General features: G+C 44.9%; 1 protein-coding gene across 1 annotated transcript in view; it reads left to right on the top strand.

The window, feature by feature from the left end:
* LOC124545274 (X-linked retinitis pigmentosa GTPase regulator-like) overlaps positions 1–13456 on the top strand; it is a 340423-nt gene that overhangs the window by 298572 nt on the left and 28395 nt on the right. Inside the window, exon 14 of the mRNA XM_047124156.1 lies at positions 1447–1532. Within this exon, the coding sequence (XP_046980112.1) occupies positions 1447–1532 (86 nt within the window). The remainder of the gene's footprint in view (positions 1–1446; positions 1533–13456) is intronic.

The raw sequence follows: 13456 nt of genomic DNA, 5'->3' as shown, positions 1-13456 counted from the left end.
TTTTTATCTGTATGAAGCATCATAATTGAAGGAGCAACTGAGTACAAATGCCCACATATATATTAACAATATAAATATAAATTTCTGTACAAAGAGCAAACTAGCCTTACAATTAACCAACAAACCAAATCTGCGTGGTAAGTGCTAGCGGTTTGGCATCCAGAAAATATTTTGCCAGAACTGTGACTACTTCCATGTTGGACAAACTGACAGGAATTTTTCCACAAGATTCAAGGAACACTTTGCTGTGTTACATATCAAACGAAATAAGTCAGCAGTTGCTGACCATCTACTGAAAACAGGCCATAAAACAACTTTTGAACATACTTGAAAATGTGCATGCCCAACCAGAAGGCTTCACTTCAGAAACTTTAAAAATACAGAAGCATCTCATATCGTATCCTCAGTCCATCTTGAATGAAAATGTATTCAGTGGAGTCCTAAAATATACATACACACCTGGTTACAGTTGAGGGTTCATTACTAACAAACTCTTAATGTGTCATCTTAATGAACAGTTATTGCATACTGTATAAATGTATTTTGCATGTTGTATTGCTGAACAGTATAGTAGTATTTATTCCTGTTTGCAATCAGTAATAGTAACCTTCATGTTTAATTTCAACCCCGGATAAGAATGTATGATATGATTACTTTTTTGTAGAATATTTAAGTAAAAAATTGTATAATGATCAAATTTTATTGTGTTACGCAGGAGTTAGTTGTTGTCTTTGTACTCATACCCCCACTCCCCCCTCGCCCCCCCCCCCCCCCCCCCACACACACACACACACACACACCAGAATCTAGAATACATAAGTTTTAGTCATATATGGTTTGGATAACCATCAATTCTCTAGGATATAGGAAGTTTTTAGTGTCTCCTATGAAAATTAATTCTTATGATATGACATGTCTTGAAACTGACAAACTCATTTGTATAAGAAATGGCAATTTTAGATTTTTACTTCACCCTGGTAATATTGTTTTAGAGTCCACTGGAAAAATTTCTGTGGATAATTGTGTTTGTAGTAATGGAATATTCATGCAATCTGTCACAGAAATCTGTAGTATTGTATTTGAAAATTGTGTGTTGGTAAACAGTGTAAATGAGATGTGGAAGTTACTTCACTGCAATGTATTATATACAATGGAAGTGTGTGTGTGTGTGTGTGTGTGTGTGTGTGTGTGTGTGTGTGTGTTTTCCACCACAACTTCACATATTCCACTTATGAATCCCTCTGATACTTGTTTCTAGCCTGGTGACAGGATACTGAAGATACTTCAGTTACCGCTGTAGCTCTTGTGATGATTCTGTGCTTTGAAATGTGCATTACTGAAGTAAAAATGTAGTTAAAAAGACAGGAAATGAGCTTTATTATTAAATAAAAAAGATGTAAACTTTTAAAACTGATTACTTTTGTGAGAAAAGTTTCTTCATTTTAGCTCAAACGGGTGGTGGTGGTGGTGATGCAAGCAAACTGGTGAATATAAAAAAACCGAACATGGTTCATTTTGGCAGTCAGCGGAAGGTATGTTAATTTATGTACATGAACTCACTGTTTTACAGGCATCTGGTTAAAACTTCTTAGTGTTAAGATTCCATACCAGATTTTTTTTTTATTCTGATATTTTCATGTGCCTAAAGTGGACTTTTTGCAAACATGTTTAAATTCTTGGCTATAGTTGAAAGCATGACTCCGATGAAAAACAAAGTAAGATAAGAAAATGTGTACCTCAGTACAATGATTTATCAAAAAACAAAGATGATGTGACTTACCAAACGAAAGCGCTGGCAGGTCGAAAGACACACAAACAAACACAATCATACACACAAAATTCAAGCTTTCACAACAAACTGTTGCCTCACCAGGAAAGAGGGAAGGAGAGGGGAAAGATGAAAGGATGTGGGTTTTAAGGGAGAGGGTAAGGAGTCATTCCAATCCCGGGAGTGGAAAGACTTGCCTTAGGGGGAAAAAAGGACGGGTATACACTCGCACACACTCACATATCCATCCACACATATACAGACACCAGCAGACATATTTAAAGACAAAGAGTTTGGGCAGAGATGTCAGTCGAGGCGGAAGTGCAGAGGCAAAGATGTTGTTGAATGACAGGTGAGGTATGAGTGGCGGCAACTTGAAATTAGCGGAGATTGAGGCCTGGTGGGTAACGGAAAGAGAGGATATATTGAAGAGCAAGTTCCCATCTCCGGAGTTCGGATAGGTTGGTGTTAGTGGGAAGTATCCAGATAACCCGGACGGTGTAACACTGTGCCAAGATGTGCTGGCCGTGCACCAAGGCATGTTTAGCCACAGGGTGATCCTCATTACCAACAAACACTGTCTGCCTGTGTCCATTCATGCGAATGGACAGTTTGTTGCTGGTCATTCCCACATAGAATGCATCACAGTGTAGGCAGGTCAGTTGGTAAAAAATCACGTGGGTGCTTTCACACGTGGCTCTGCCTTTGATCGTGTACACCTTCCGGGTTACAGGACTGGAGTAGGTGGTGGTGGGAGGGTGCATGGGACAGGTTTTACACCGGGGGCGGTTACAAGGATAGGAGCCAGAGGGTAGGGAAGGTGGTTTGGGGATTTCATAGGGATGAACTAACAGGTTACGAAGGTTAGGTGGACGGCGGAAAGACACTCTTGGTGGAGTGGGAAGGATTTAATGAAGGATGGATCTCATTTCAGGGCAGGATTTGAGGAAGTCGTATCCCTGCTGGAGAGCCACATTCAGAGTCTGGTCCAGTCCCGGAAAGTATCCTGTCACAAGTGGGGCACTATTGTGGTTCTTCTGTGGGAGGTTCTGGGTTTGAGGGGATGAGGAAGTGGCTCTGGTTATTTGCTTCTGTACCAGGTCGGGAGGGTAGTTACGGGATGCGAAAGCTGTTGTCAGGTTGTTGGTGTAATGGTTCAGGGATTCCGGACTGGAGCAGATTCGTTTGCCACGAAGACCTAGGCTGTAGGGAAGGGACCGTTTGATGTGGAATGGGTGGCAGCTGTCATAATGCAGGTACTGTTGCTTGTTGGTGGGTTTGATGTGGACGGACGTGTGAAGCTGGCCATTGGACAGATGGAGGTCAACGTCAAGGAAAGTGGCGTGGGATTTGGAGTAGGACCAGGTGAATCTGATGGAACCAAAGGAGTTGAGGTTGGAGAGGAAATTCTGGAGTTCTTCTTCACTGTGAGTCCAGATCATGAAGATGTCATCAATAAATCTGTACCAAACTTTGGGATGGCAGGCCTGGGTAACCAAGAAGGCTTCCTCTAAGCGACACATGAATAGGTTGGCGTACAAGGGGGCCATCCTGGTACCCTTGTACCAAACTTTGGGTTGGCAGGCCTGGGTAACCAAGAAGGCTTCCTCTAGGCGACCCATGAATAGGTTGGCGTATGAGGGGGCCATCCTGGTACCCATGGCTGTTCCCTTTAATTGTTGGTATGTCTGGCCTTCAAAAGTGAAGAAGTTGTGGGTCAGGATGAAGCTGGCTAAGGTAATGAGGAAAGAGGTTTTAGGTAGGGTGGCAGGTGATCGGCGTGAAAGGAAGTGCTCCATCGCAGCGAGGCCCTGGATGTGCGGAATATTTGTGTATAAGGAAGTGGCATCGATGGTTACAAGGATGGTTTCTGGGGGTAACAGATTGGGTAAGGATTCCAGGGGTTCGAGAAAGTGGTTGGTGTCTTTGATGAAGGATGGCAGACTGCATGTAATGGGTTGAAGGTGTTGATCTACATAGGCAGAGATACATTCCGCACATCCAGGGCCTCACTGCGATTCACCTGGTCCTACTCCAAATCCCACGCCACTTTCCTTGACGTTGACCTCCATCTGTCCAATGGCCAGCTTCACACGTCCGTCCACATCAAATCCACCAACAAGCAACAGTACCTGCATTATGACAGCTGCCACCCATTCCACATCATACGGACCCTTCCCTACAGCCTAGGTCTTCGTGGCAAACGAGTCTGCTCCAGTCCGGAATCCCTGAACCATTACACCAACAACCTGACAACAGCTTTCGCATCCCGTAACTACCCTCCCGACCTGGTACAGAAGCAAATAACCAGAGCCACTTCCTCATCCCCTCAAACCCAGAACCTCCCACAGAAGAACCACAAAAGTGCCCCACTTGTGACAGGATACTTTCCGGGACTGGACCAGACTCTGAATGTGGCTCTCCAGCAGGGATACGACTTCCTCAAATCCTGCCCTGAAATGAGATCCATCCTTCATGAAATCCTCCCCACTCCACCAAAAGTGTCTTTCCGCCGTCCACCTAACCTTCGTAACCTGTTAGTTCATCCCTATGAAATCCCCAAACCACCTTCCTTACTCTCTGGCTCCTACCCTTGTAACCGCCCCCGGTGTAAAACCTGTCCAATGCACCCTCCCACCACCACCTACTCCAGTCCTGTAACCCGGAAGGTGTACACGATCAAAGGCAGAGCCACGTGTGAAAGCACCCACGTGATTTACCAACTGACTTGCCTACACTGTGATGCATTCTATGTGGGAATGACCAGCAACAAACTGTCCATTCGCATGAATGGACACAGGCAGGCAGTGTTTGTTGGTAATGAGGATCACCCTGTGGCTAAACATGCCTTGGTGCACGGCCAGCACATCTTGGCACAGTGTTACGCCGTCCGGGTTATCTGGATACTTCCCACCAACACCAACCTATCCGAACTCCTTAGATGGGAACTTGCTCTTCAATATATCCTCTCTTTCCGTTACCCACCAGGCCTCAATCTCCGCTAATTTCAAGTTGCCGCCACTCGTACCTCACCTGTCATTCAACAACATCTTTGCCTCTGCACTTCCGCCTCGACTGACATCTCTGCCCAAACTCTTTGTCTTTAAATATGTCTCCTTGTGTCTATATATGTGTGGATGGATATGTGTGTGTGTGCGAGTGTATACCTATCCTTTTTTCCCCCTAAGGCAAGTCTTTCTGCTCCCGGGATTGGAATGACTCCTTACCCTCTCCCTTAAAACCCACATCCTTTCGTCTTTCCCTCTCCTTCCCTCTTTCCTGATGAGGCAACAGTTTGTTGCGAAAGCTTGAATTTTGTGTGTATGTTTGTGTTTGTTTGTGTGTCTTTCGACCTGCCAGCGCTTTCGTTTGGTAAGTCACATCGTCTTTGTTTTTTGATAAATTTTTCCCACGTGGAATGTTTCCCTCTATTATATTAATATCAGTACAATGATTTTATAGTTAAACATTTAAGGTGGCTCCCCTCCTTTAAATTTCAGTGAATGTGTCTGTAAATTTCAAACAATGGAAAATCCAGGATGGACTGTAACAGTGTTATGAAAAGGAAGGTTGCTACCTACCATATAGTGAAGATGCTGAGTCCCAGATAGGCACAAAAAAAGACAAAGCTTTTGGCCAGCAAAGCCTTCATCAAAACCAGACAACACACACACACACACACACACACACACACACACACACACACACACACTTACACACACATGACTGCAGTGTCTGGCAAATGATGCCACACTGCAAGCAGCAGCATCAGTGCATGATGAGAGGGGTGACTGGGTGGGAGTAAGGAGGAGGCTGAAGCGGGCAGGGGGAGGGATATAGGGTGGGGATGGGGTACAGTGATGTGCTGCTGGGGAGCGCGTAGGGGTGAGGTGGAGTGAAGGCAGGGCAGCTATGTGCTATCAGAAGGTTAGACGAAGGGCAGGTGAGAGGTGGGATTTTGGGGGGCGGGGGGGGGGGGGGGGGGGGTGAAGTAAAAAGACAGTGTGCAATGGTGGAATGAGAACTGTGTGTGCAGGGAAGGGGCGGGGTGGATGGGGGAGGACAATGACTGACTAAGGGTGAATCCAGGAGAGTTAGGGAACGTAGAATATACTGCAGCGAAAGTTCCCACTTGCACAATTCAGAAAAGCTGTGAACCAGTCGCTGAAATGAAGGATGTCGTGTTGGGCAGTGTGCTCAGCAGCAGGGTGGTCCACAAGCTTCTTGGCCACAGTTTGTCGGTGGCCATTCATGCTTGTTGATTGTCATCCCCACATCGAATGCAACGCAGTGGTTGCAGCTTAGCTTGTAGATCACATGGCTGGCTTCACAGGTAGCCTTGTCTTTGATGGGATAGGTGATGTTTATGACTGGACTGTAGTAGGTGGTGATGGGAGGATGTATGTGACAGGTGTTGCATCTAGGTCTATTGCAGCAATATGAGCCATGAGGTAAGGGGTTGGGAGCAGGGGTTTTGTATGCATGGATGAGTATATTGTGTAGGTTTGGTGGATGGCAGAATACCGCTGTTGGAGGGGTGGGAAGGATAGTGGGTAGAACATTTTTTTATTTCAGGGCACGACAAAGGGTAGTTGAAACCCTGGCAGAGAATGTAATTCAGTTGCTCCAGTCCTGGGTGGTACTGAGTTATGGGGGGAATGTTCCTTTGTGGGCAGACGATGAGACTTCGGGAAATGGTGGGAGACTGGAAAGATAAGGCACAGGAGATTTTTATTTTTGTACAAGGTTGGAAGGATAATTGTGGTCTGTGAAGGCTTCAGTGAGACCCTCCATATATTTTGAGATGAACTGTGTGTCACTGCAAATGTGATGACTACAGGTGGCTAGGCTGTAAGGAAGGGACTTCTTGGTATGGAATGGGTGGCAGCTGTCGAAGAAGAGGTATTGCTGGTGGTTAGTAGGCTTTATATGAACAGAGGTACTGTTGTAGTCATCTTTGAGTTGTACGTCAACATCGAGGAAGATGGCATGTTGGATTGAGTAGGACTAGGTAGAGATGGGCAAAACTGTTCTTTTCAGAGATCAGATCAGAACTGTTCACTCCCTGAAATGAACTAGGTCTTTTTCATGACTCACCACTCATTCACAATAGAAAATAAATGGAAGGCACATTGCCCTTTAAACTTGGTTTATTCCAGTACTATACCTGTATTTTGATCTTATTTGATCCTATTTTGAAGTAACACAGATAATGAGTAAGAATTTTGTACTGTTTATTGAAATTTCCACGATACGATTTATTTTGCACTATCGTGGTTTTTTGTGTGATCGGAAAATGTTGTAACTTGAGATTTACATTAACAATGTATTTGGCTATAATGTATTAAAATTTCATTAACCTCGTACAAATACATCGCAAGCCATATATTTTTAAAGTGAACGTTTCCTTCCGAAGACGCCCAAAATCGCAAAATCTGTACTACAATTAAAAAAAATAAATAAATTTGACTGTAAGACCAAAGTGCTGCATATAGCCTTACGCAGAATAAAACAAGAAAAATATTGGTGTATCACATTTTGCGATACGTTTATTGGTTCGCTCGTAATTAAAGTGTAAATTCGAGTGTCCATAATAAAAAATCCTATAGTAAGAGGAGTCGTCAGGAACCTCACCTGATCAGTTTAAACAAATAAAAATAAAATAAAAACAAATGATGTATACATAACATAATTATGTAATATACATATTGGTATTAGTACGAAGAACAATATCCAGTATAGACGAACTCCGATGCAGAGGCGCTGAGTCAAGCTGGTCGAGCCGCGAGCTGTATTGCTGTGTGAGCTAAGACCGCAGAGACCAGAGTGACACCGGAGTTGCTTTGCTCAACGCTCTGGCTAGAGTCGAGAACGGTGGGGTGAGTGTTGAGCGGGCGAGTTCTGAGGGTGGGGGGAGCGGTTAACGGCCACCAGTCACCCGCTCCGAGAAAAATCGTCCGTTCTCTTGCGAGCAGGTTGTTGCAAGTAGTTCTTATGTTCTCCGCTAGGAGGCTCTCTGTGCTGTTGCTCGCATCAACTACCCAGAGGGCAGGACGTGCGACTGAAACGATCGTCGACGGAGTGCGATGCTAAGTTTTAGGTGCGCCAGACACTGCACGCGGCAGAGGAAGCACAGAGACGGCACGGCATATGTGAAACACAAAATCCAATGTGGCACTGCACAATGCAGGCAGCCAAGGCAGAAGCAGGGCAGAGGCCGGCGCTGGCTGTGTTGTGTGGCGTGCAGTGTGCTCTGGCCAGCAGAGCCCCCGCTGATCTGCTCCGACTCTCTCTCTCTCTCTCTCTCTCTCTCTCTGCTGTATGAAACGTTTGGAGCTACCGTTCTTTTTTTCTGAATCACTGATTGTTCACTCCTTTGAAAGATTCAACTCTATGAATCAGTTCAGGAGCGGATCCTCCATCTCTAGGACTAGGTGAAGCAAAAGAGTGAGAAGTTGTTGAGGTTCTGGAGGAATGTGGATAGGGTGTCCTCACCCTCGATCCAGATCTGAACCAAGTGAGGGGTTTAGTATTCTAGGTGTTTTAAGGAAGATTCATCTAGATGGCTCATAAATAGGTAGGCATAGGATGGTGCCATGCGGGTACCCATAGCCGTATTGCGGATTTGTTTGTAGGTAATGCCTTCAAAGGAGAAGTAATTGTGGGCGAGGATATAGTTGGTCATGGTGGTTAGGAAGGAGGATGTTGGTTTGGAATCCGTTGGACGTTGGGGAAGGTAGTGTTCAATAGCGGTAAGGCTATGGGCATTACGGATGTTAGTGTAAAGGGAGGTGGCATCAGTAGTGACGAGCAGGGCACCGTGTGGTAAAGGGGCAGGAACTGTGGAGAGTCAGTGGAGGAAATGGTTGGTATCTTGTATATAGAAGGGTAGGTACCGGGTAATAGGTTGAAGGTGTTGGTCTACAAGAGCAGAGATTCTCTCAGTGGGGGCACAGTAACCAGCCACAATGGGTCGTCCTGGGTGATTGGGCTTATGGACTTTAGGAAGCATGTAGAAGATAGGAGTGTGGGGAGTGGTATGGGTAAGTAGAGAGATGGACTGCAGAGAGAGGTTTTGGGATGGGCCTAAGGATTTGAGGAGTGTCTGAAGATCCTGCTGGATGTCTGGAATGGGGTCATTCTGGCAAGGTTTGCAGGTGGATGTTTCGGACAGCTGGAGGATTCCTACTGCCAGGTAATCTTTGTGGTTCAAAAAAGCAGTGGTGGAGCCTTTGCCCACAGATAGGATTATAAGGTTGGGATCAGTTTTTAGATGTTAGGTCCTTCCCAACAACACCAGCTGTTCTGAATTGCACAGGTGGGAACTTCCCCTGCAATATATCCTACATTCCCATAACCCTCCTAGCCTCAACCCTCTTTAGTCATTGTCCTCCCCAATTCATCCCCTTCTCTGTTCCCATTCCAGCTCACACAGTCCTCATTCCGCCTGCGCACTCAGGCTTTTTACTTCTCTCCTTTTCCACTACCCTCCACCCCCACCTCCCCCTGCCCTCAGTCTAACCTCCTGACTGCACACAGCCGCCCTATCCTCTCTACCTCGTCCCTGCACACTGCCCAGCAGCACTTCACTGTCCCCCACCCCTACCCTACATCCGTTCCCCTCCCCACACCAGTCACCACTCCCATCTTGCACTGGTGCTGCTGCTCGCTGTGTGGCTTCAGTTGCCAGAGGCTGAAATCATATATCGGTGTGTGTGTGTGTGTGTGTGTGTGTGTGTGTGTGTTTTGCATCTGCATGTGGTGTGCATGTGTGTTTTTCATCTGCATGTGGTGTGTGTGTGTGTGTGTGTGTGTGTGTGTGTGTGTGTGTGTGTGTGTGTGTGTCTGTCTGTCTGTCTGTCTGTCATCAATTTTTGATGAAGGCCTTGCTGGCCGAAAGCTTATTTGTGATAGTCTTTGTGTTGTGGCTATCTGGGACTCAGCATCCCTGCTATATGGTGAGTAGCAACTTTCCTTTTCATAATATTGTCTGTAAATTTCCATGGAGAGAGACAAAAAGACAAGCCAGGAAATGGAATTCCTAGAAAATAGTAATACTGGATTGGTGCATAAGTTCGTAACGTTTTTCAATAAGTTTGATACGCATAACAGAGATTTAAGTCATCAATGATATATTCTCCTTCACTATTTACAACAGTCTGCCAACACTGGAGTAACTTTTTGATTCTGTGACTAGAAATTCCACAGTTTGAGGTGAAGAATTCGTCAAGCCTTTTTCAGAGCGCATTTTCTTTCAGAAAGGAAGTTCCTTGAAGGTGTTTGCTACAGAGCAGAAAAGGTGAAAATCTAGGGGCACAGGATCAGGTGAATAAGGTGGGTGCATAATGGGTTCCCAACTGAGCTCCTGTATAGTGTTTTTTTGTCAGTGTAGGAGAATGCAGGCAGGCGTTATCGTGGAGTAGCATCACTTCACATAGTCTTCCTGGTCATTGTTCTTGGGTTGAGTCTGCAAGATGTGTCAGTTGTTGACAGCAAATGTCAGCAGTGATGATTGACCTTGGAGAAGCAATTCACAGTACACCACACCGGGACTGTTCCTCTGGATGCATAACATTAACTTGTGTGGATGTGTGCAGGTCTTTGTACAAGCAGCTGCTGCTTTGTTTGGGCTAAATGATTCCTTTATTTTCCTTATGTTAGCACAAAGACACCATTACTCCTATCACATGATAGGAATGGTTGGTGTTTTTCACTAACCAATTGATGATGAGCAGACAGAGCTGCACATGTGGCTACCCACTGATTTTTGTGATTTTGGCTTAGAGAATGCAGTACCCGTACACCCAAATTTTGAGCCTTACCCATTTCATACAAGTGTTGCATGATGGTGGAATGCTGGTAATTCGTCACAGTTCCCAGTTCTCAAGTACACTGACATGGATCATTGTGGATTAATGCCTTTAAATGATCTTCATCACACCCTGAAGGTCTTCTTGAACATGGAGGGTCACTAATGTCAAAATGATCATCCTTAAAACAAAAAAACTAATTTCTTGCTTTCCTCTGTCCAGTGGCATTATCCCCATACGTGGTACAAATGTTTCTGGTGGCCTCCTCTGCTCTTACCCGTCTGTTCAAGTTAAACAGAAGAATATGTCAGAAATGTTCTGATGTCTCCGTTTGATACTCCACATTCTAGCATCTATCTCCGAATGACAATATGATCAAACAATGGAAACTCCAGGTAGGAATAAGAACAATATCGTCAAAGATAGATTGCTTCTTAGCGTAAAGAAGACATGTCAAGTTGCAGACAGGCACGATTCAAAGACTGTCACATATAGCTTTTGGTCACAGCCTTTGTCAGTAAAGAGATACACACACAGACGCATGCGCATGCACAACCACCAGCTCTCTGGCCGTGTGTGCATGAAGTGTGCTTGTTTGTAGCACACAGGTGCATTAGTCTTGGTTGTAATGAGGAAGTCACATATGGGAAATACGGTAAAGCCGCCCACAACGGAGTAGATAGTTGCTCTGCTCTAATGGGTGTCAACTTCTCTGGGGCTCAGCCTTTGTATAGCAGGGACTGCAGTGTCTTCCTTGAAGAATGAAAAATCCGGGAGATAAAAACAACAAAACACATCCCATATGATGAAGCCAAAAAGATACACAAGGCCATGCAGACGCCCACATTTTCTGCTTCCTCTGATTCCGTTCTTTAACAGCCAGTCCAGAAAACCAGTGCCACTACACAAACAGAGGTTGCTAGTTTCAGCACTAGTACCAGTATTTGTCAATTTATTTGTGCTGCTGCAGTTACTTTGAAGCCTGCCCCTCACCCCAGAACTTCAGGAAAGGCCGTGGAACTTCCTGTTCCTCCAAAGATCAAGTCTTGTCTACTTCCATGGTTGTGTCTCCAAAGGCACCTCCTCGAAGGTGAAGAATTACCTACTGACGGAGAAAAGAAGCCTGAAGCCCCTCTCAAATCTTCTTCAGAGGCGATGGACCTTGATGTGGGACTGGAGCAATAATCATGCCCCAAGACTGAACCTCCACCAACTATGGGCTCCCCTCGACGGCAGAAAGTAAGGGTGAAAGTGCTGCCCCCGTGATACAAGGGTGGTTTGAAAGGTTCTCAGAATCACCACGAGAGGTCAGCACTAGCGCAACAAGTTGTTCACGAGATATTCATTGGACTGTTGCCTGTAAACACATGCCATGTCAGTGCTCTTGGGAGAGAGCTGTGGCAGTGACATGGCTCTGTTGTTGTTCCCATGTAATAATTTGCGAAGATGGAAAAAATTGAGATTCAAACAGTGATTCAGTACTTTGTAAAGAAAGGTATGAAAGCAAAGGACATTCATGCCGATTTCCAAAATACACTGGGGGACTCTGCTCCTTCATATTCAACTGTTGCCAAGTGATCAAATGAATTTAAATTTGGTCAGGAGAGCTTAGATGATGATCTACAAAGTGGTCAGCCAAGATGTGTCACTACTCCAGAAACCATTGCAAAAGTGCACAAAATGGTCATGGGGGATCGCCGTTTGAAAGTGCATGAAATTGCTCACACTTGCCAGATGTCATCTGAAAGGGTATATCACATTTTAACTGAAGAACTAGAAATGAAAAAATTATCCGTAAGATTGGTGCCGTGACTCTTGACGCTGGATCAAAAACACATGAGAATGGACATATCGGAACAATTTTGGCCCATTTTAGGAGAAACGAATTAGATTTTTTGCACTGGTTTGTGACCACAGATGAAACTTGAGTGCACTACTATACCCAAGAGACAAAACAATTGTCAAAGTAGTGGAAGCATGCTGATTCTTCACCACCAAAGAAACCAAAGACAATTCCTTCGACGGTAAAGGTCATGGCATCAGTGTTCTGGGCTTCGAAGGGGGTTCTGTTTGTAGATTATCTCCCCATTGGGCAATCAGTTACTGGAAAATACTATGCTAACCTCCTGGACAAACTGCAACATAAGATATGTGAAAAAAGGCCAGTTTTAGCAAGGAAGAAAGTCATCTTCCATCAAGACAGTGTGCGCCTTGCACATGTGCCGTCACCATAGCAGAATTACACAAACTAAGGTATGAATTGTTGCCACACCCACCTTATTTACTTTTTATGGCTCCCTCAGACTCCCATCCCTTCCGAAAACTGAAAAGAAATTTTTTCTTGGTGGATGAAGATTCACTTCAAGCAAAGAATTGATAGATGGAGTTGGCAACTATTTGGCAGGCCTAGAGGAAACTCATTTTTGAGATGGGATCAAGGCACTGGAAGATCATTGGACCAAGTGCATTAATCTACAAGAAGACTACATTGAAAAATTAAAAAAGTTTCAGTGATGTAAGTTTTTTTTTTTTTTTTTTTTTTTTATTCCATTCCGAGAACTTTCCAAATCACCCTCATAGATGGCTCCCATCCTACAGTGGAACATTAATGTGTTCGGGACATGTGAAGGAACTGAAAATTCTAGCACAGGAATGCCCCGTGTGCTTGTGTTTGCAGGAAATGCTTTTTTAAAGTGTTTGGTGCCCCTGTACTGTGGGGCTTGATGCTCTATCACTAGGATTACCCGACTTGGGAAAGGGCCAAGGAGGGGTCGCTGTGGTTGTCAGTAAAGCACACCGCTCCACTGCTCTCCCCAGGCTACCAACCTGCAAGCAATTGCCATTGAAATTCATTTGTGTCAGAGGATCACTGTTTGCT

This window comes from Schistocerca americana, chromosome 8, assembly GCF_021461395.2.
Source record: "Schistocerca americana isolate TAMUIC-IGC-003095 chromosome 8, iqSchAmer2.1, whole genome shotgun sequence".
Lineage (NCBI taxonomy): Eukaryota > Metazoa > Arthropoda > Insecta > Orthoptera > Acrididae > Schistocerca > Schistocerca americana.
Note: the sequence above shows the minus strand (reverse complement) of the source record. Positions and strands in the feature narration are given on the sequence as shown.